This window comes from Aquarana catesbeiana, linkage group LG06 (genome assembly GCF_042186555.1).
Source record: "Aquarana catesbeiana isolate 2022-GZ linkage group LG06, ASM4218655v1, whole genome shotgun sequence".
NCBI classification, from domain to species: Eukaryota; Metazoa; Chordata; class Amphibia; order Anura; family Ranidae; genus Aquarana; species Aquarana catesbeiana.
In genome coordinates this window covers 319,077,926-319,098,243 of record NC_133329.1, presented here as the reverse complement: position 1 = coordinate 319,098,243, position 20,318 = coordinate 319,077,926, and the positions used below count along the sequence as shown (strand labels likewise).

Sequence of the window (20,318 nt, the reverse complement as noted above, 5' to 3'; positions counted from 1 at the left end):
GTCACTTTAGTGACTTTGGCTGTCAAAGACATTAACCACCTCCCTACTGGCCACTGTATTCATCCATGTCCTGGTAGGGAGGCGGTTGTACTGGGATCATGGTTTGAGGCTACAACCATGATCTGGTGTCATTTTTTTACAGCCGGCGATTCTCTTTCACGTAAAAGAATTCTTGAGTGGCTGGGCAGCCACTGGAATACTTTTACAAGTGGTGGAAGAGGGTCCCACCCCCCTCCCGCCGCCACCATTAACGACCGGCGGCATATGTGTGGGGGTTCCAAGTAGCTTTCTAGCTTAAAAAAAAAAAAAAAAAGCAGATTTTTACATGTATATGAGAAGTGTCAGACTTCGCCCAGTATTGAGGTACTTTAAAATGTTTATAATTATATTACAAAAGTACAGTTCTTCAGGTCAAATTACGCATCCTACTATCTCCCATATACAGTATACAAGCGGTTCTTCTGCGGCATATGAAACACAATCTGCTGAGGGATAAAACTGATTTTTTTTTTAGCACAGCACCTGCGCACTCCTAAAATGACTCCATTCATGAAAGGGCAGGATTAATGCAGAATATGCAAAACCCATTAAAAATGCCTCTGATAGAGAACACAAAAGGTCAGCTGTGTGTCTTCACATCTGCAGGAATGCAATGAGCAAAGCTCTGGGCCCTGTTCAGTCAGATGCAATGCACATCCCAAATATTTGCTCAGCTTATCAGCTGTGAGAGTGAACTTCATAGAACACACCCAGCCTGATCCATAATGTGAACAGCTGTTTCATAAACTCTTGCAGCACTGCAATGAATGTCAATAGCCGCTCACTTTTATTTACAGCACACTCAACTGCAGATGCATACTCAAAGGGCAAAACACGTTAAACCAGACGAGTTCACTTCCCTTAATCCCCAGGCAGTGAATCACCTTTATGGTATTGCTGGAAATAAAGGCGTACTACTGCACTATGCAGCATACCCATCATGCAATGTATTCACTCTAGAAAACCTTGCAAAAGAGAAACTGCTTTGGCTTCAGAAGAGAAAACCTACTGATGAGGAATCCTCTTCTTATGGAGTTCTTGATCCATGTCAACTTCCCGGAACACGTAGCAGGACATTGATCAACGCTGGTGGTGGTCACCCCTCCTCCTCTACATAGGGCTTGTGTGATCATGTCAGGTTATCTAAGGAATGATTCCTTTACTTGATGGCATGTTCCCAAAGACTGTACTTCACATCAATTGCCTCTGGATGGTTTAAACCAGCAGTCCTCCATTCCCTTCACCTCGCATGCTTGTCACAGATGACACACACAGTGGAAACATAACAGAATGGGTCACACCTCTTGCACGCTGCAGCTCCAAAAAGCTCAGTATAGCATTTTTCATTGTTTTACTGATCTAAAAACACAGGCAAATAAACAAGTAAAAAAAAAAAAAAAAAATTAAATCGGTGTTCCCTATCAGTACTTTGCGCTGGTGCACGCAAACACATGCATAAATATGAATACACTTTCCCTAGGAAGATATTGTGTGCGTAAATGTGCAATACGTAAAAAAAATACGTGCATGATTCCATGCAAAACAAACGCCTGAAATTATGTCCAAAAAAAGCAGAAGCTCAAAACATCAGTACTGTGTGCAAGAGGCCTTAGGGCCATTTCACACCACATGCAGTTCAGAACATTTTTTTTCTGCATCAAAAACGCATGGAAAGTAGGGTATATGGTTTTCAATGGCATAGTTCACACCAGTGCTTGCAGTTCCAGTGCGTTCCAGAAAAAAAAAAAAAAAAAAAAAAAAAAAAAAAAAAGTAGAGCATGCTGCATATTTTCTGCAATGGAACGCTGTAAAACGCATCAAAAACGCACTGGAACGCACCTAAATGCACCGCAACACACTTGTCCTTGTTTAAGGTTAAGAAAGAAGAGGGGGGGGGGAGCACTGGACTGAATCAAAGACGCACCAAAAACACACTGGAACGCATCAAAAATGCGCATTCAGAAAAGCACCTGGAACGCATTTGGACTGCGTTTCTATGATGTGAACTGGCCCTTAAACGGTGCTCCAGCCCCACCAAAAAAAAAAAAAGAAGTCAGCAGCTAAAAATACTGTAGCTGCTGACTTTTACTGTTATGGCACTTACCTGTCCAAGGATCCCACGGTGTCCTCACCCAAGCCGATTCTTGAATCAGCTCTCGCATGCTGGCGCCGCCATCTTGGGTAAGGGAAACCAGCAGTGAAGCCACAAGCGGAGCTTCCCCTTTTGGGTGGAGCTTCGCTTTACAGTATTGCCATCCTTTATTTAAAAAGCATCAACATACTGCATGGCTCTAAAACTTAACCAAAGGACATTTAGTATGCCGTGCACTGTGCATCGTCTTTCCTAATTGTTTTCACCAGTTTTCTGCATCTTAGCACTGCTGATCTCCGACAGCCGCTTTCAGCTACTTTCTGTTTAATTATATGAACTTCAACGGCTGCTGCTTGATTACTCAGGGTGAGCTTTCTGGGATTACTCAGTATTATTTTAATGAAAGCTGACAATTTTAAAAGATTATGTTTGCTCAAAATACATTATATGCCATTTTAGATCTACGGTAAAACCCAACTCTGGGAAACCGAAGAGTCCTCCTTTGCAGTATGCCAAAACGCAAGGGTTAACTGCTTGTTTCTGTCTAGGCCTAGGGCATGGTAAAAGTCATTTTACATACTCTATTCTCACTCTGGCAGTGTACTGTCCCTAAACTTCATGTCCAATGCAGGTTATGGACACTGCATCAGTATTGATAGCATCAAATTACTATTACCATAGTGCAGGGGAGAAGAGGCTTCAGGGTCCAGTGTAGCAGTGCAGAGGAGCCTGCAGGCGTGGACAAAAGCACACAAGCAGTTAACTTTTGCAGCGGGGAGCAGCTCCACTAAAAAAGGGAGGACTTTATTTTCCCAGAGTTCAGCTTTAAAGGGTAAATCCACTTTGTGGGGAAAAAAATTAGCAAATAAAAAAATAAATAATATAGCGTATACAAATTGCGACACAAGTCATATAGGTAGCTGGAGGTGTCCTGCTTGTGTGATTGGCCCACTGATTCTCCCAGAAGTCTAAACTAAGATATAAACTCAACTTTGAGCATCCCCTGCAACAAAACTAAATTGTTCCTTCTTAAAGGGTAATCATGTCTGAAAGGACAAAGACATGGCAACTTAACTTAGAGCCCTGCAGGTGCAGCAGCTGATTGGTAATTATAAAATCACTCCCATACAAATTTACTCTGAACATGCACTCAAACAAACAGCTATTCCTTTAGAACAACAAAGGGTAAGAATCTGCAACACAGTTTGTTAAAATCCTTGCAATGTACATTGATCACCCAGAGGAGAATGTTTTTTCTAAAAAAAAAAAAAAAAAAGTGGAGTAACGCTTTAAATAAAACAAGAGAGTGCAAAGTAATAACTCCAGACAAAACAAGTACAGATTATTGTAATTCAGCAGGACTATCTATGAAAGATTCATACATTGAACAGTGTCTGGTATCTATTCAGAACACCGGAGGATCTCTAGTTCCCAAGGCAACATACTTGTTGTAGTTAGAAGAAACTTCCCTAGCTGAAGTTTTATTTAAATAATGGAGAATGCAACAGGCAAGGTGAGATAGTCCCAATGAGGACAGGAACACAGAAAATGTCATTGTGGGCAGGAACAATGACAAGCATCTCCTCACTGGAATTCCCCATACAAGAATCCAGTGAATCTCCAAAGTTCGATACCAACCGCAAACCAAATCATTTTAGGTGGACAGACGTTTTAATCAAGAACTTTAGTCCAGTAAACACACGTTCTATAGTCATAATTTACAAAATACATCTAGTGGATTTTAAAAGGCAACCAAAAATAGTTACAAGAATATCGAAAAATGTTAAAAGACACAAGTTTTATTACAAATGTTACAATCCAACATACAGTGGGGACGGAAAGTATTCAGCCCCTCTTAAATTTTTCACTCTTTGTTATATTGCAGCCATTTGCTAAAATCATTTAAGTTCATTTTTTTCCTCATTAATGTACACACAGCACCCCACATTGACAGAAAAACACAGAATTGTTGACATTTTTGCAGATTTATTAAAAAAGAAAAACTGAAATATCACATGGTCCTAAGTATTCAGACCCTTTGCTCAGTATTTAGTAGAAGCACCCTTTTGATCTAATACATCTTTACGTCTTTTTTGGGAAAGATGCAACAAGTTTTTCACACCTGGATTTGGGGGTCCTCTGCCATTCCTCCTTGCAGATCCTCTCCAGTTCTGTCAGGTTGGATGGTAAACGTTGGTGGACAGCCATTTTTAGGTCTCTCCAGAGATGCTCAATTGGGTTTAAGTCAGGGCTTTGGCTGGGCCATTCAAGAACAGTCACGGAGTTGTTGTGAAGCCATTCCTTTGTTATTTTAGCTTTGTGCTTAGGGTCATTGTTCTGTTGGAAGGTAAACCTTCGGCCCAGTCTGAGGTCCTGAGCACTCTGGAGAAGGTTTTCGTCCAGGATATCCCTGTACTTGGCAACATTCATCTTTCCCTCGATTGCAACCAGTCGTCCTGTCCCTGCAGCTGAAAAACACCCCCACAGCATGATGCTGCCACCACCATGCTTCACTGTTGGGACTGTATTGGACAGGTGATGAGCAGTGCCTGGTTTTCTCCACACATACCGCTTAGAATTAAGGCCAAAAAGTTCTATCTTGGTCTCATCAGACCAAAGAATCTTATTTCTCACCATCTTGGAGTCCTTTGGGTGTTTTTTAGCAAACTCCATGCGGGCCTTCATGTGTCTTGCACGAAGGAGAGGCTTCAGTCGGCCACTCTGCCATAAAGCCCTGGTGGAGGGCTGCAGTGATGGTTGACTTTCTACAACCTTCTCCCATCTCCTGACTGCATCTCTGGAGCTCAGCCACAGTGATTTTTGGGTTCTTCTTTACCTCTCTCACCAAGACTCTTCTCCCCCGATAGCTCAGTTTGGCCAGACGGCCAGCTCTAGGATGGGTTCTGGTCGTCCCAAACGTCTTCCATTTAAGGATTATGGAGGCCACTGTGCTCTTAGGAACCTTAAAGTGGGATTCCGGCCACTATACTTTTTTTTTTTTAAAAGTCAGCAGCTACAAACACTGTAGCTGCTGACTTTAAATAAGTAGACTTACCTGTCCTGGGTGCCCGCGATGTCGGCCGCCCGAGGCCGACCAGTCCCTTGGCTCTCGGGTCCCGGCATCGCCATCCTAAGTAAGGGAAACAGACAATGGAGCCTTGCAGCTTCACTGCCAGTATCCTGCGGCGCAGCGATCTGTGAATGGCCCCGTGGTTTTCTGGGAACACACACAGTTCACAGAAGGCAACGGGGCCGCTCAGCTAGGAGCAGAACACGCCGCGGAATAGGAAGAGCCAGATTAGGAAGACTGCCTAGCCACAAGGGTTCAGGTAAGTTTAAACCATTTTTTTTTTCAAATGTTTTTTTTTTCATGCTATTTTCTATTTTAGGGTGACCCTCCACTTTAAGTGCAGCAGAATTTTTTTTGTAACCTTGGCCAGATCTGTGCCTTGCCACAATTCTGTCTCTGAGCTCTTCAGTCAGTTCCTTTGACCTCATGATTCTCATTTGCTCTGACATGCACTGTGAGCTGTAAGGTCTTATATAGACAGGTGTGTGGCTTTCCTAATCAAGTCTAATCAGTAAAATCAAACACAGCTGGACTCAAATGAAGGTGTAGAACCATCTCAAGGATGATCAGAAGAAATGGACAGCACCTGAGTTAAATATGAGTGTCACAGCAAAGGGTCTGAATACTTAGGACCATGTGATATTTCAGTTTTTCTTTTTTAATAAATCTGCAAAAATGTCAACAATTCTGTGTTTTTCTGTCAATATGGGGTGCTGTGTCTACATTAATGAGGAAAAAAAATGAACTTAAATGATTTTAGCAAATGGCTGCAATATAACAAAGAGTGAAAAATTTAAGGGGGTCTGAATACTTTCCGTCCCCACTGTATAATAGGAGGGAAAATTGTACCATGGCCACTATTGGGAACAACATTATGGAGATATGTCGCCAGCTTGGAATGCATTTATGGAGAGGACCATAGGGTAGAATGAACCTCAGCAGCAATACTTTTGTGTCCCCTTATGTTCCGGTTGCACTCTAGGAGACCCTGCAGTGGGCCTTGAAAACTCCCCTGGTGGCTTTTTGGGACGCCTGTGATGGGCAGATGATTATGATTCTTTTTGTGGTTTGATTTTCCCTGATGAAGAATTTTGTATATGTATATATTCAAAACCTGTTGGATTTTACTAGTAAATAGGACTGGCTGTGAACAAGAAAAAAAGGGGACTGGAACAGCAAGCACCAGACTGGGTGTACCACACCGTGAATACTGGCGGTTTTGTACTTTTAAATATTGTATATATATATGGTGATACGGTTGTTTGGAACAAGTTCCTATTATATGTTGGATTTTAACATTTTTAATAAAACTTGTGGCTTTTAATACTTTTGGATTTTCTTGTAACTATTTGGTTGCCTTTAAAATCCCACTAGAGGTGTTTTGTAAATTATGACTACAAAATAGGTATGGTGGCAACCCTCAACCAAAAACTGAGAAGGTTGTTCATTTTGGACACAAATTGAATGGAAAACCCGCTGCCACAGAAAAAAATAAAAAGTAATGCATGTCTTGCCGTTAATAATGTCTCTGTCCTTCAGTAGCAGCAACATGCAAAGGGTTAAATTGATCCTTAAAAAGAGAAGTTTTGTTTTATTTCAAAATCAGCCTTACCTAGGTGGATGTAGTCTGATGCTGCATCTGTCTCCCGCCGACTCGAAGACTGAAGATTTAGCAATCAAAGACCGCTGATGGCTTGGTTCTCGAGCTCCGTGAGCAGAGAGCCGGTGATTGTCAGTCACCGGCTCTCTGCTCTTTCCCCCGCTCACTGGAGCACTGGGCTGTGGAGGGGGTGGGAGCGGCTGGCTCAGGCTCTCAGTGGCGTGCTCAGAGGCTGAGCCAGGTGCCAGTCCAAGGTTGTGGGCAGATACCAACTTTATTGTCACGATCTTGCCCCTGCCTGGACCGGCTCTGTAAAAGTCAGCCAACAGCAGGCTTCAGCCCACTGTTCGTTGAAAAAGGAGTGCAGATGAACTGTGATCCACAGAAGCACAGCCAAACAAGCTTTGGCTGTACTTCTCCTTTAAATGGTTGACGCAGACTAACACCAGCATTGCACAGCAGCCACCATAGGGTGCCACAGCACACCTTTACTCCCAGAGAGCTAATTTTCATTTTTTAGGCGCCTTTTAATTCCCCTGTAGCCAAATACTGGGCTGAGTGTGACTACCATTCTCAGTGCTCTGGTGGCGTCCCCCTTGTGTCCTGGAATTTCCGCATGGTATGTTCTGTGTGTGGGGACTGGGAGGCCGGGGACATGGTTGAACAGTATTTTTGACCGCTTTGCGATGTGACAGTTCGCCTTAACGATGTAAGATTATGTGGATTTAATGATATACTCTTTTCTTTTGTTTCAGTGTTTTTACTCTATGTGTTTATCTACATATTCCCCTGATGAAGCCAATGTTTTGGCGAAACTAGTTGGGAACAAGTGACCAACGATCACCTTTCAACACCATTGGTGACGGTCATTATCTTGATTTGTACTTGTGTTTTTGTGTTTTTGAAATTTTCTACATATGTATGTCTAATATACATTTTTAGCTATTTTGATACAATTGAAATAAAAAAGATATTTTTACAAACAAAATTGTTCTATTTCATTGATGGCACCATAATAATCCCATCCTCCCTTTTTTCTTATTGATCTATTAAAGCAATTTCAGGGGCTTCAACAGCACCCTGTGTTTGTTGGTTAAAGCTCTCCCATTGAAAGATAAATATATTGAGGCAACTTATAGCATGTTCTATGGGACCATGGTCCTGCTGCTAAAACCCAGGAGATCCAACACATGAATAAGTGAGGTATAAAAGCTAAAACCTATAGGCAACAATTGTGGATTATGCTCCTGTATGTTGGGCATAGTAAACTAGCCTATAATGAATAGATATATTTTCAAATCTGAAAGAAACTATCAGTTATATATCACAGTCTTCATCATATAAACTACCATAAAATGGAAATCAAAAGCCATAAACTGATAGGGGCTGGTCATCTCTCAGTACGCAGAGTATAAGCATACAATATTTCTCTCTTCCAAATGATAAAAAAATTGTACTTACATTGTTGTTGCGGGTTTCAACTGCTGGAAATTTCCGGACAATAAACTTGACAGCAGATTCCAAGTTTTTATCGATCAGGTAAGAAGGTTTGGCTTTAGGATCCCCACATGCCTATCAAAAATGAATGGGAGAAATTTGAAAGTTTTTCCAAAAACATAGTCACCAGCAGACTGAAAAGATTGTTGTTCCAAAGTGAAATGAGAAAATAAAAAACAGGCAGTGCAGGGGTTTTCAGAGCTGGAACCAAGAATGAAGCAGAAGGAAGATAGAAGTTCTCCTGCATAGAATAAAAAAAATAATAATAAAAAGGGATGGAGATGTTTGAATCAGTGTGGAAAGTGCAGTGTTAAAACCTAGATAAAATAAAATATTCATACAACAAAGTTGAGGTAGAGCTGTCCACAGAAAAAAATAAAAATGGTAAATGAGCATTCGGAAAGAAAGAAAATATTTAGCTTTGGTATTGATGCCCAGATTTAAAACATCTAAAAAAGAAAAAAAAAAAAAAAAAAAAAGTTATGGTGTTCTAAGGACTGTAATAAAAAACACTTGGTTTTTATCTACAGTACGAATAAAAACAGAAAAGAAGAACAAATGAAGTGGGGATATGTCCACGCATTTTCAGAATGACAACTCCCTAGTTGATATTAAGCAGTGTTTCAAATGCTTTTTGTCCACCTTTAGGCCCAAAAACTCATGTAGGGAACTCCATTACAACTGTACTAAATATTTTTATCTATATACCAGCCACTTCTGTGCTAGGAGGTCAGGTAATATCATAGTAAAGAAGCAGCTAGCACCGGGGTTCTGAAGTGCTGGCAGCGAGAGAAGGAGCGCTAACAATGGAGTAAAACTTGTCATCTGGTACGAAGCTCATTTTCTCCTCCAGCTTTAATTCTGCTGGTCTTCCCACCAGCCTATCTATGCCAGATATACTCGGCTCTTCAAAAATTAACCTCCAAGATCTGCTGTATTGGCAAACAGGTAACTGCAAGCCTTTAATTAAAAGGTAAAAATTATATATAAAATTTAGACACTGGCAAGAGTAGAACTCCAAAATGTTTAGTGGTGGTCTCATTTTTAGTTGAAAGGCCCCCCAATACTGTCCAAAACTGCACTTGACTATACTCAAATTATAAAAATGGGCATTGCCTACACTCTCTACCATCCAGTAAGCTTGCTGCACACCAAAAATTGTCCCGAGTTGCCTTTTAGAGAAGACAGGATTGCATCAGTTACCATAACAATATACTAGCACACTCCTTTACGTGAAGGAACACTTTGCTGATTTGATGTCCCTTTACACCATTTAGTGTGTGTATACTGTATATAAATGTGTGTATGTATGTATACATACAAAACTGATGCACTCAGAAGCTGATTGGCTACCATGCACAGCTGCACCAGATTCTAATTTCACTGTGTTTTGTTAAGGAGTAGCTCCAGTCTTCCCCAAAAATAAATTAAAAGTCAACATCTACAAATACTGTAGCTGCTGCCTTTAATATAAGGACACTTACCTGTCCAGGGATGATGGCACCCAACTCTTCAATCGGCTTCGGGTGCAGGCGGCGGGCATCTTAGGAAAGGGAAATTGGCAGTGAAGCCTCCCGGCTTCATGGCGAATTTCTTACTACACATGCACGAGTTGCGCTGTGCTTTCTGAATGGCCCCAGTCTTCTGGGACCTGTGTGTGTCCGAGAAGACTGCGGGTGGGAAGTAGGAGGGGTCGGACATCGTCGTAGATTGCCATGGTGATTTGAGCAGGAAGTAGGAGCAGGGGCCTGTCAAAACCAGGTACCCGCTCCCCCCTCCCCCCCAAAAAGTGCCAAATGCGGCAGGGGAGGATGCAAACAAGAGGAACTTTCCCTTTCGGGTGGAGCGCTGCTTTAAAGAACAGTTTAAGACAATACAACCTGGAAGCTGATTGGTTTCAGTGCAGAGATGCTTACCTCCACCGTGCAGCTCATTTTGCACAGAGTGGCCCCAAACACCGTCTTCTGGGGTCCCTCGGCGGCTCTCGTGGCTCTTCCCCACATCCGATAACCCCCTCGGAGAAGCACTTCTCCAGTGGGGTTACCTTGCGGGCGCACTCCCCAGTCCAGCATTCGGCATCCATAGAGGCCGCCCGGCGCTCGCATCATTGGCTTTGATTGACAGCAGCGGGAACCAATGGCTGCGCTATCAATCTATCCAGTCAAGAGCCGAGAACCCCAGACAGAGAGACAGCGCGTCCCCATGGGTGAAGTTCGAGGGTTCAGATAAGTAAAACAGGGGGCTGGGGGGCCGGTCACTGACAGGTGTTTTTTCACCTTAATGCATAGGATGCATTAAGTTGAAAAAACATGAAGGTTAACAACCCCTTTAAAAAGGGGAAGTTCACCTTTACAGAAAAATCTGTAAAATGAACTTACAGTGTTACCCTCCTCCTCACCCACCCCCACCAGTCGCACTAATCTGGAGCAAAGCGATATCCTGCTATGAGCCCTGGTATAGCTGCGTATAATCTCCAAAATGTCCCTTATCAGGAGGTACATTTAGGAGCATTCAAATTAGTCCGCACCGTTACATGGGCGGCGCCGACCAATTAGAACCCACGTAGCCCATCCTGTCAGCGGGGGGAGAAGGAGAACACGCAGAGAGGATTTCTAAGCCCCGGACCAGTGATGCGGCTATACCAGGGCTCATAGCAGGATATCGCCGTGCTCCAAGTCAGCGGGACTGGGGGGGGGGGTATGAGGATGGGGTCCTGTGAAAGTTAGCCTTACAGATTTTCCTGTAAAGGTGAAGCAGATTGGCTAACATGAACAGTTGCACCAGATTTTGTACTCTCCAGTTTCAGTGGAGGAACCCCAAAGTGTTTTTTTTAACTGCTACACTTAGCTGGCGCCTAACTGCTAAATGAAACAAAGAACCTGATCTGTTCTGAGCAATTGTTGTACTACAAAAATGACAGACCTGATTTTTTTTCTTTCCTAAACCTTAGTGAGGACCTATCAAATTTCACTGAGCTGAAGGGTGGGGGGTGGGGGGAGGGTGCAATACTGATGCAACAGTGAACCAAGCTAGCCTTGAGCAAAAGGGATATAAAACAGAAGTGGCCTAGCTGAACAAGGGGGTGGAGTTAGCATTAAATTGTTTGTTGAAAAAGTGAACAACCCCTTTAATAATTCTAAGCTGAAATATCCCACTAACCAAGCACAATACATAAACAGATCATATGCACTCATTTTTAAACACCAATAAGCAGCATAAAGAGACTTCAAATAAACTTTATTATCAAATGGGGAGAATGACAAAATGTGTGGACAAGAAGAAGTGCGATGGAGAGACATTTAAAGCAGCTTTCTATACCTGCATAAAGCATTGTCAGCACAGGACATAATAAAGCCACACGCATGGCTTTTAACTGCCATGTTCTACAGCAAAATGTAAAAAGTCCAATAACAATTTTAAAATGGCTAGAAAAGCAAAAGACCAAAACACAATATTGTAAAGTAAAATAAAATCCAAAAGAGAAAAAACAACATACACTAAAGCAGTCATACATGCACAAAGGAGCCTGCATGCTTGGGGGCAACATACACAGTCATTAGGGAGGCCGGTTATTACTATTCGATTCTGATCAGTGGGTTATATGGGTGTGCTGTAGATTACAGAGAGAAGTCATGGTTTATGAATCCAGAGATTTAAAGTGGGCAAAGGGAAGGTGAAAAGCAATGCAAACCTTCCAAACTTGTCCTTGCTGGGAAAGCATTTGAATAGAGAGAAAGAGAATTACATAGAGACATTATGCAGCTTACTAAAAACACAACACTTTGCACAAGAAGACATTTGTTCTTAAAGGCGCTCTAATCTTTAGTAAAAAGTCAGTGCATGCAAGGAAAAACGTATAGAAGGTAATTATGTGTTCAACTGGAGCTATCATTAAAAGTCACACTTCATATCAACAGGTCATATCGGCATTATACATTGCTTTATTCGGAGTGAATGCAAAAAAAAAAAAAAAAAAAAGAGAGAACTAGTGTTATTTTATACTTGCAAGTAGGGTTGCACCAATATCGGTACTGATACTAAGCATTTAAAATCGGTACTCATGCAAACGCTGCGATACCTGAAACAGATACTTCATGCTCAGTTCTTTCAGCGGGATTCCCCCACTGACAGCTGAAATGTAAACAAAATAAAAACCACCAACCAGTAGTTAAGGAGCGGGGCCGCCACGAACTTAACAATTGATGACTGTAAACAAAAAAAAAAAAAAACAAAAAAAAAAAAGCAGCTGGCCAAGGTCCATCAACAATGCTCAGCCTTTAAAAAACAAAGATATTAAAGTGGACTTGCGCCAAAAAAAAAATAAATAAATAAAAGTCAGCAGCTACAAATACTGCAGCTGCCGACTTTAGAAAGGACATCTACCTGTCCAGGGCGCACGCGATGTCCTCACCCAAAGTCAAACCGTCCCCTTGGCTCCGAGTGCAGGCGCCAGCATTGCTAGTAAGGGAATCAGGAAGTGAAGCCTTGCGAGTCGCGGTGCGCGTTCTGAGTGGTCCCTGCTGTCTTCTGGGACCTGTGTGTCTCCCAGAAGATATCGGGGGGGAACGGAGGAGCGGTCGGACATGGTGTAGATGGCCGTGGATACTGCAGCGATTTTTCGCCGGAAGTGGGAGCAAATACCTGTATTAGACACGTATCTGCCCCCCCCCCCCCCCCCGAAAGGTGCCAAATGTGACACTGGAGGGGGGAGGAATCCAGGACAGCGGAAGTTTTTGGGTGGAACTCTGCTTTAAGAAACATTGTTTTACTTTGATTACTTCTGTTTATTCATTCACAGATCAAAAGGGATAAAACTTCTCTCTGCAGATGCAGTCAGTTTAAGAACCTTTTCACACTGGGGCCACTTGTTTTAGCGGGGCTTTACTGCTGTTTAAGCGGCGCTTTTGTGTCACTTTTCGGCCGCTAGCGGGGCACTATTAATCCCAAGAAAGTGTTTAAAAACTGCCATTTTGTAGCACTTTCAAATTGCTTTTCAGGCGCTTTGAAAGCGCTGCCCACTCATTCCATGTATACAGCGCTGCCCTTCATTCAATGTTTACAGCGCTCCCAACCTGCCCCAAAGATGCTGCTTGCAGGACTTTTTTCCCGTCCCGTAAGCGCACCACCCCAGTGTAAAAAGGCACACTGGAATGAATGGCAGGTGGTGTTCAGGCACTTAGCAGAGGCTATTTCTAGCGCTAAAGCGCCTGAAAACCGCCCAGTGTGAGAGGAGTCTAAAGCAACCTGTCAAGTCAAAAAAAATTTTATTTTTATTAAATGTTCCTCTGTCTAATTTACTCTAATCAGCCATAATTAACTTCTTATTCTCCTCCATTTAATTATTTTACTGCTGCTTTTTTTTATCTGTTCACTTCTATTTTATAAACTATTAATAATTAAGAAAAAAATAAATAAATAGTTTGCTTTGTTCGTTAAATTTTTTTTATACCTTTAATATATATTTACTCGATTCGCGTTGAAAAAAAGCACAAAATTGAAAAAATAAATGTATTTCAACTTTTCAATGCTTAGTACCATTGCTGACAGCGGCAGGTATCGGTAATCGGTATTGAAGAAGAGAAAAAAAAAAAAAAAAGTACTCGTACATGTTGTAACAAAATTAGTATCGGTGCATCCTGCTTGCAAGATCAAATAATTAGACCAACTGTGAGATAAGCAGAGACTGCATACACAATAAGAGAACATGGCTGTCCTCATGTACATAAACATCAAGCAATATAAACAACATTTTTAAACACTCCCAATTATAATTTCTATACATTTATAAACATTTTGCTGCACCTTTTGCTGAATTGTTTACACTTTTAATGTTTTAATTCTTATTTGTTCATACTTTTGTAAATAAAGTGATTTTTACATTAGCCACTAAAGAAAGCTAGAAACAGATAAACAGAAAAGTGACGGCAGAAAAAAGAAAAAAAAAAAAAAAAAAAGTGGTGAATCGATTCTGCTGTGCATTTGACTCAACCCTCTTGCATGCTGGGCAAAATAAAAAGAAGTTCAGTCCATCTCTGTAATATATGCATATTTTCCCATGATTTGTTTTTTTAAGAATGCTGCCAGAAACCCAGAGCGCTCCTAAATTCATGTAGTTGCCCGACAATGCTGCCTTCCCCAAGCAGTGTTATGTTTCCTGTTCTAATTCTCCCTTGCTGAACTACAGAACACCTTCCCCCCCATCATCTGCTTTTAGTCAGTCAACTTACAGGCTTGTGCTGTAAACCATTAGTGTCAAGGATCTATGCAGCACCGCACAGCAGGAAGCAGAACAAAAGTATGTGAACAAATATGGCAGCCTCCATGTCCACATATAAATTACATATTAATGCTAAAAAAATGTTTAAAAGTATACATTGATATCTGCATCAAGCTGGTTTAATTAAAACTTCTATCATTGTAAACTGAAGCATAATTAAATTAAAAAATAAAATTCTATTGATTGTTTTTCCCAAGGAGGTAATAGAGTTACAAAAACAGAGCCTTTGGACATTCCTTGGCAAGAAAAAGAATACAACTTATTAAAAACTAGTAATAGTTAACTTATTTTAACTGAAGCTTTTTTCCACCTATTTTATATTTAAAAAACAAAAACAAAAAAACGTATATTCCTGTTAAGGAAGTTGTAAACATCTGAAAAAAAACAAACAAAAAAAACCAAAAAACCTACAAGACAAAAAGGTATAATGAGCTTGTATGCATCGCATTCTAGCTCATTATGAAATACCTTAGAACAATGCCCTGCAGTGCCGCCCGCATTCCGCTTCCGCGGCCAACATCTTTCACAGGAGTTACTTCCAGGTTTGCGGGCTCCGGCCCTGTGATTGGCTGGAACTGCAAAGACGTCACTACCGCACATGCGCGTGGGAGCCACCGGTCATGGCACAGGCCCTGAAAAAACAGCACCAGCGGGCCATTTCTTCAGTGCGCATGCACCGATGACGTCGGCAGCAGCGTATATAGTGACTATTCTCCTAAACTGTGCAGGTTTAGGAGATATTTACAGTACCTACAGGCAAGCCTTATTATAGGCTTACCTGTAGGTACAAGTGGTGTAACAGAGTTTACAACCACTTTAAAGCTATACAGTACTTTAGAGCTGTATTGTGAGCCTCAGAAAGTGGATTCTGAACTGAACAACAGTCACAACATTGCAGGTACAGTACAGGGTTATTACAATCTAGAATATATCTACTAATGTTCAAAGAGCAAAACAATTAGAAAGGATGGTCATTCATCCCATAATTGGATACATACCAGGATCCTTAAATTAAAACCAAAAGGCAATTAACACTGACAGGGGGTTCTAATCCCTCTCCACTCTATCCTTAAAAAACAAAACAAAACAAAACAAAACAAAACAAAAAAAAAGTTTCGCCTTTAGTTATACCTCTATACAAAAGTTCATATACCAATAGTTTGACTTTTGCTTTTACTATAATCACGAAAAAGAAAATATGAGCAAGACAAAATTCTCAGGGTTTTGCAACAAAAGAACAAGCGCCAGAAAAACTCCCCAGTGTGAAAGGGGTCTAACTGTTAGATTTTATGAGATAAAGGAAAAAAAAAAAAAATCGGCCTAATATATCGGCCCCCAAAAAATCGGCATCACATATCGGCCATTGGCCACCGCGATTCCTAAATATCGGCATCGGCCAGAGAAAAACCCATATCAGTCGACCTCCAGTCTCTACCAACTTGAAACTCAGTGAGAAGATGTATGTGAAAAGAAAGCCGTTAAATGAGATTTGGATAGCCCTGGGTCTTCGCAAATACAGGTGCCGAACTGTCTGGATGGACACTGACACCTAGGCTTCTCTAGGTGACTAGTTAATTAGCTTACTGTTTAATTAGCTTACAGTTTATGTTAACTGTTAATTAGATCACTGTTAGCTGTTCCTTAGATGTACTGACAGTATTACTGTTTATAGTTTGCATTGTTTAGGATAATGTGATCAAACTATTACTTGGTATATACTAGGGATGCCCCGAAATTTTGGCCGCCGAAACATATCGGCCGAAAATGGCCTTTCCGGCATTTTGCAGAAAGGGAAAACACGCCGATAACGGTGCCAAAAATGGGGCAGGGCCCCACCCCTGGTGCCGCCCAGTACGGGGTGTCGTTCTGGAGCGCCCCCATCCCCGTCCAGCCCCAGTCCAGTCCTCTCCTCCCTGACGAGGCGGCTGAAAGCAAAGCAGTGCTCTATCTATGGAGGAAAGCCGTCAGCACACCGCATTAAGGAGCAGCATGTGGGTATGATCAGCGGGAGAAGAATTAGTGAAGCAAGTGAGCTCACTGTTCTAACAGCATGTCAAACAAGTCCTGCACTCTAAACCCCCGCGGTTATGCACACTGATAATGCTCCTCCCGCTGATCAAACCGACAAGCTGCTCCTTAATGCGGTGTGCTGACAGCATTCCTCCATAGATGAAGCACTGTTCTTGGCTTTGCCTTGCTAACACTGCCCTGTCCTGATCCTGTCTGACATACTAAGGCAGGCTGCAAATGATGGGCACTGGTAGGCTGCTGGGCACAGGTAGGCTGCATTTAAAGGAACCTGGTGAGGCTGCACTGATCTCCTGTACCATGTCTGCAGTCTCTAACCATCTCCTGTATCATGTCTGCAGTCTCTGACCATCTCCTGTATAAAAATATTTTTTAAAAAGTCAGTCATTTTCGCCATCGGCCTAGTATATTTTTCATTTTTGGTATCGGTTTCGGCACCAAAAAACCCATTCGGTGCACCCCTAGTATATACTGTATTCTGTGTGAATTTACAAAAAAGTTAGTACCAGTTTGCACCTAAGCTAGTGTTCTTGGATGCAATAACCAGCTAGAATACCTGGTTCCAGAGTGAAGGAAGCTGCAACTTGATGGAGGCACCTAGGCTGGGTGCCGGATGGTCCGTCACAAGAACCTACGAGCTCCTGACAGATCACCCAATCTAGGCTAAGAATTAGGTCACATGAGGCAGCAGTTCTTAGTTTTAAATTCAGGGCAAAAAAAAAAAAAATATGTGGTGCTACCGATTTATGTCTGTCTGTCTGGTTAAAATGAAATGTGAATTTTAATGGCTCCATTTCAAAGATTGACACCCCAGGTAAATGAGTTATTTTCCCAAATATTTTTCCAAAAGCAGAAGACATTTCATTAGAGTGCCATTAAGACTGGTATGCTCAATACATCAATATTAAACAGAAAAACCTTCTGGCACATAGGTTTCCATAATCAAAAAACAAGCAATACAGTCATTTCAGCCTTTAACATAAACATGCATTAACAATTCATTCTGCTACGTATACATTAGCATTGATACAACATCTTTATGTGAGAGAAAGGTTTATAAAAAGAAATAGAGATGTCAGCAAGGAAAAGTAAAAAAGTTATAAAATCACACACTTAAAAAAGGGATGTTCACTTAAACACCCACAACATAAAAGTGTTTTGATATCATGTTTTACCAAAATATATTCAGTGAAAGCATAACTAGTAATAAAGCAATAAATGTAAAGAACAATTCAAGTGACAACTTTTTTTTTTTTTTTTTTGTTCCAAACTTTTTATTGAGTAAAAGGGAAGCATCAAGAACATCAAATAGGTGTGCTACATTCATAGAAACACAACCAGATCTTATCAGGAAAAAAAGAAAAGTTATAGGTGACAAGTATAATATTAAAGCGGAGGTCCACCGACCATTCATTTTTTTTTTTTTTTCAGCCATTTAGACACTTTCATATTGACAATGTAACACTCACTGTTTAGGTGTAATATCTCCCCCGATGTCCGGATTCGCATTGAAAGAGATGTTATAAAAATTGAGGATGCCCGGTGCCATCCTGCTTGTGGGCATGTGAAGCCCACAAGCATTAATTTCCTGGATGCAGTGAATGCTGAGCTACCAGCATTCACCGCTCGTTCCCGCGCATGCTCAGTGTTAACAGCACGGAGCGCCGTAAACTTCCAGGTTGCCATCACAACGGGTGGCGTCGTCCGAATTCGTCCCCCCCGTTGTGATGGCAACAAAAACAATACCATTTTAAGAGCTCACGAGATTTCACGGCATGGATCGGCACTGACTCCTGTGAAAGCTGACGCTTAGCTCCCAGGAGACAGTGCGCCCCCAGGGAAGAACAAGATACACGCCTACTCCCATAGGGGTCAGAGACTGGATGTACCCCTATAAAAGACTGCTAGCAAGGTAAACAAACAAAAAAAAATTTTTTTTCCCTTTCATTTAAACATCTGGTCAGAGCAAAGAAGGCATTAAGATGAATTTATTAATTTGTGTGGGCCTCCGCTTTAAGAACAATAACAGTGGGTAATATTTCAGTGGTTCCAATAGTGGAGGGTAATTAGTTATATGTAGGGAGTATGATGATCGGAGTATATATGTTGCTACCATCCCTCCATTCCTTTCCTAATTTACAGCCATTATATATCTAGGTTAGTGTATAGCAGGTGACAACTTTATTATGGGTAGGATAAAATGTTCTGAACAGTAATTGGACGATCCAGAGGTGAGACCCCATGACCCCAAACCATCCTCCCTCGTAGTGCCCTTCATGGCACCCAGAACATGGCTTTCACAGCTTTGTTCCAGAGCCTTTTATATGAATGACCACAGAAAACTGGGGTACAATGTTCCACAAACCACGTTTTTGGAGCCCAAATTTGAATACTTACCACTTGATAACAAAAAAGTAGCTATACAAAATATTGTGTATTATGTCTGAAATAGATAAAAACACAATCAGAATCACTGGATTGCAAATGGTGCCACGCATCCTGCCTCTGCATCAGCAGCAGGATCTTCTCCCAGTGTTTGCTGCAACAATTTTAAAAAGACGCAGCAGTGCGGAGCTCCACCCATCCGACTGTCACTCATTCACAGTATTCTGTGAATGGAAAACTACAACTAGCGACAGCTTTTGCGGTTGTCAAGTTGTAGTTCTCAATGAACTACCACTGCACTGTGGTAGTTCATTGAAAGTACAGGAAGTCCCCGAGTTACGAACACAATAGGGACTGTAGGTTTGTTTGTAAGTCGCAACACTGCATTTGTAAGTGTAACTTCCGGTCGGAACACTGCATTCCTAAGTGTAACGTCCACCTGTGCATGGATGTGGGATGTTCCGGGCACTTGTTATGTTATCTGTGGCGTAATACGGCAGTATGGGATGTGTCTGGAGGTGCTCGAAAGGTATCCAGGACCAGCGTGGAGCACAAGTGGCATTTCAGGCCGTTGGTAAGTAGGAATCGTTCGTAACTCGAGTGTTCGTAACTCGGGGACTGCCTGTATCTGTCCGTGTGTAACTGAATGTTCGTATGAGGTACGAGCACAAAGTTAACACACAGTCTGTAAGTGCCTTGCATAGCAATGCTGGGCAAGGCTCCCAGTAAATAAAAAAACAAAAAAAACAAATGCACTTTTTTTATCTGCAAAAAGATGTGCATTTATTTTTTTGAAAAGGTTAACTTACCCTTTAAGCCTGGCACACACAGTAACTTTTCTTTTCATTCAGCCCAGCGACTGAACCAAAATAAATTGAACAACTGACAGGGAGGTCTCTGTACTAACTATTCAATGTTAGTACAGCGACCCCCCCCCCCGCTATAGTGTTCTGACAGGGTGGCAGGAATGCCCTGCCCCCCCGGGGCAATCATCACCTGATTTCTTCTGCATCGGCTGGTTTCAGTTGATTTTCGGCCCGAGTGTACAGGGCTTACTTAAGTGGATTCTTCATAGGAATTTAGGGGAAAAGCAAACTCAGTTTGCAATCAAATAGACAAAGTTTCCTACCAGAATCACAGACTGCAATGAAAAACTAGTTGACGGTTTTTTGCGCAGTTAAAATTTTAGAATTCTTTAAAAAAAAGGAGGACTTTTTTTTTAACTCAACATTTTAATGGAAGTCACATAAAAAAAGTTAAAGAAAGAATGTCAGCTCAATTTTTATTTACTCATGTGCCATCTTCAACTCCATACACATGTATAAGGAAT

The 20,318-nt window shown here is 41.6% G+C and overlaps 1 protein-coding gene across 4 annotated transcripts in view; it reads right to left on the bottom strand.

The window, feature by feature from the left end:
* The window catches only part of NCKAP1 (NCK associated protein 1), a 221,324-nt gene that overhangs the window by 142,595 nt on the left and 58,411 nt on the right, over positions 1–20,318 (bottom strand). For 2 of the 4 annotated variants that reach the window (XM_073633731.1, XM_073633733.1), the window contains exons 2-3: positions 11,990–12,007; positions 8,263–8,373 (exon numbers count right to left, since the gene is read on the bottom strand). In XM_073633731.1, coding sequence (XP_073489832.1) covers positions 8,263–8,373; positions 11,990–12,007 — 129 coding nt within the window. The remainder of the gene's footprint in view (positions 1–8,262; positions 8,374–11,989; positions 12,008–20,318) is intronic. The other 2 variants (XM_073633732.1, XM_073633734.1) reach the window with 1 other exon arrangement.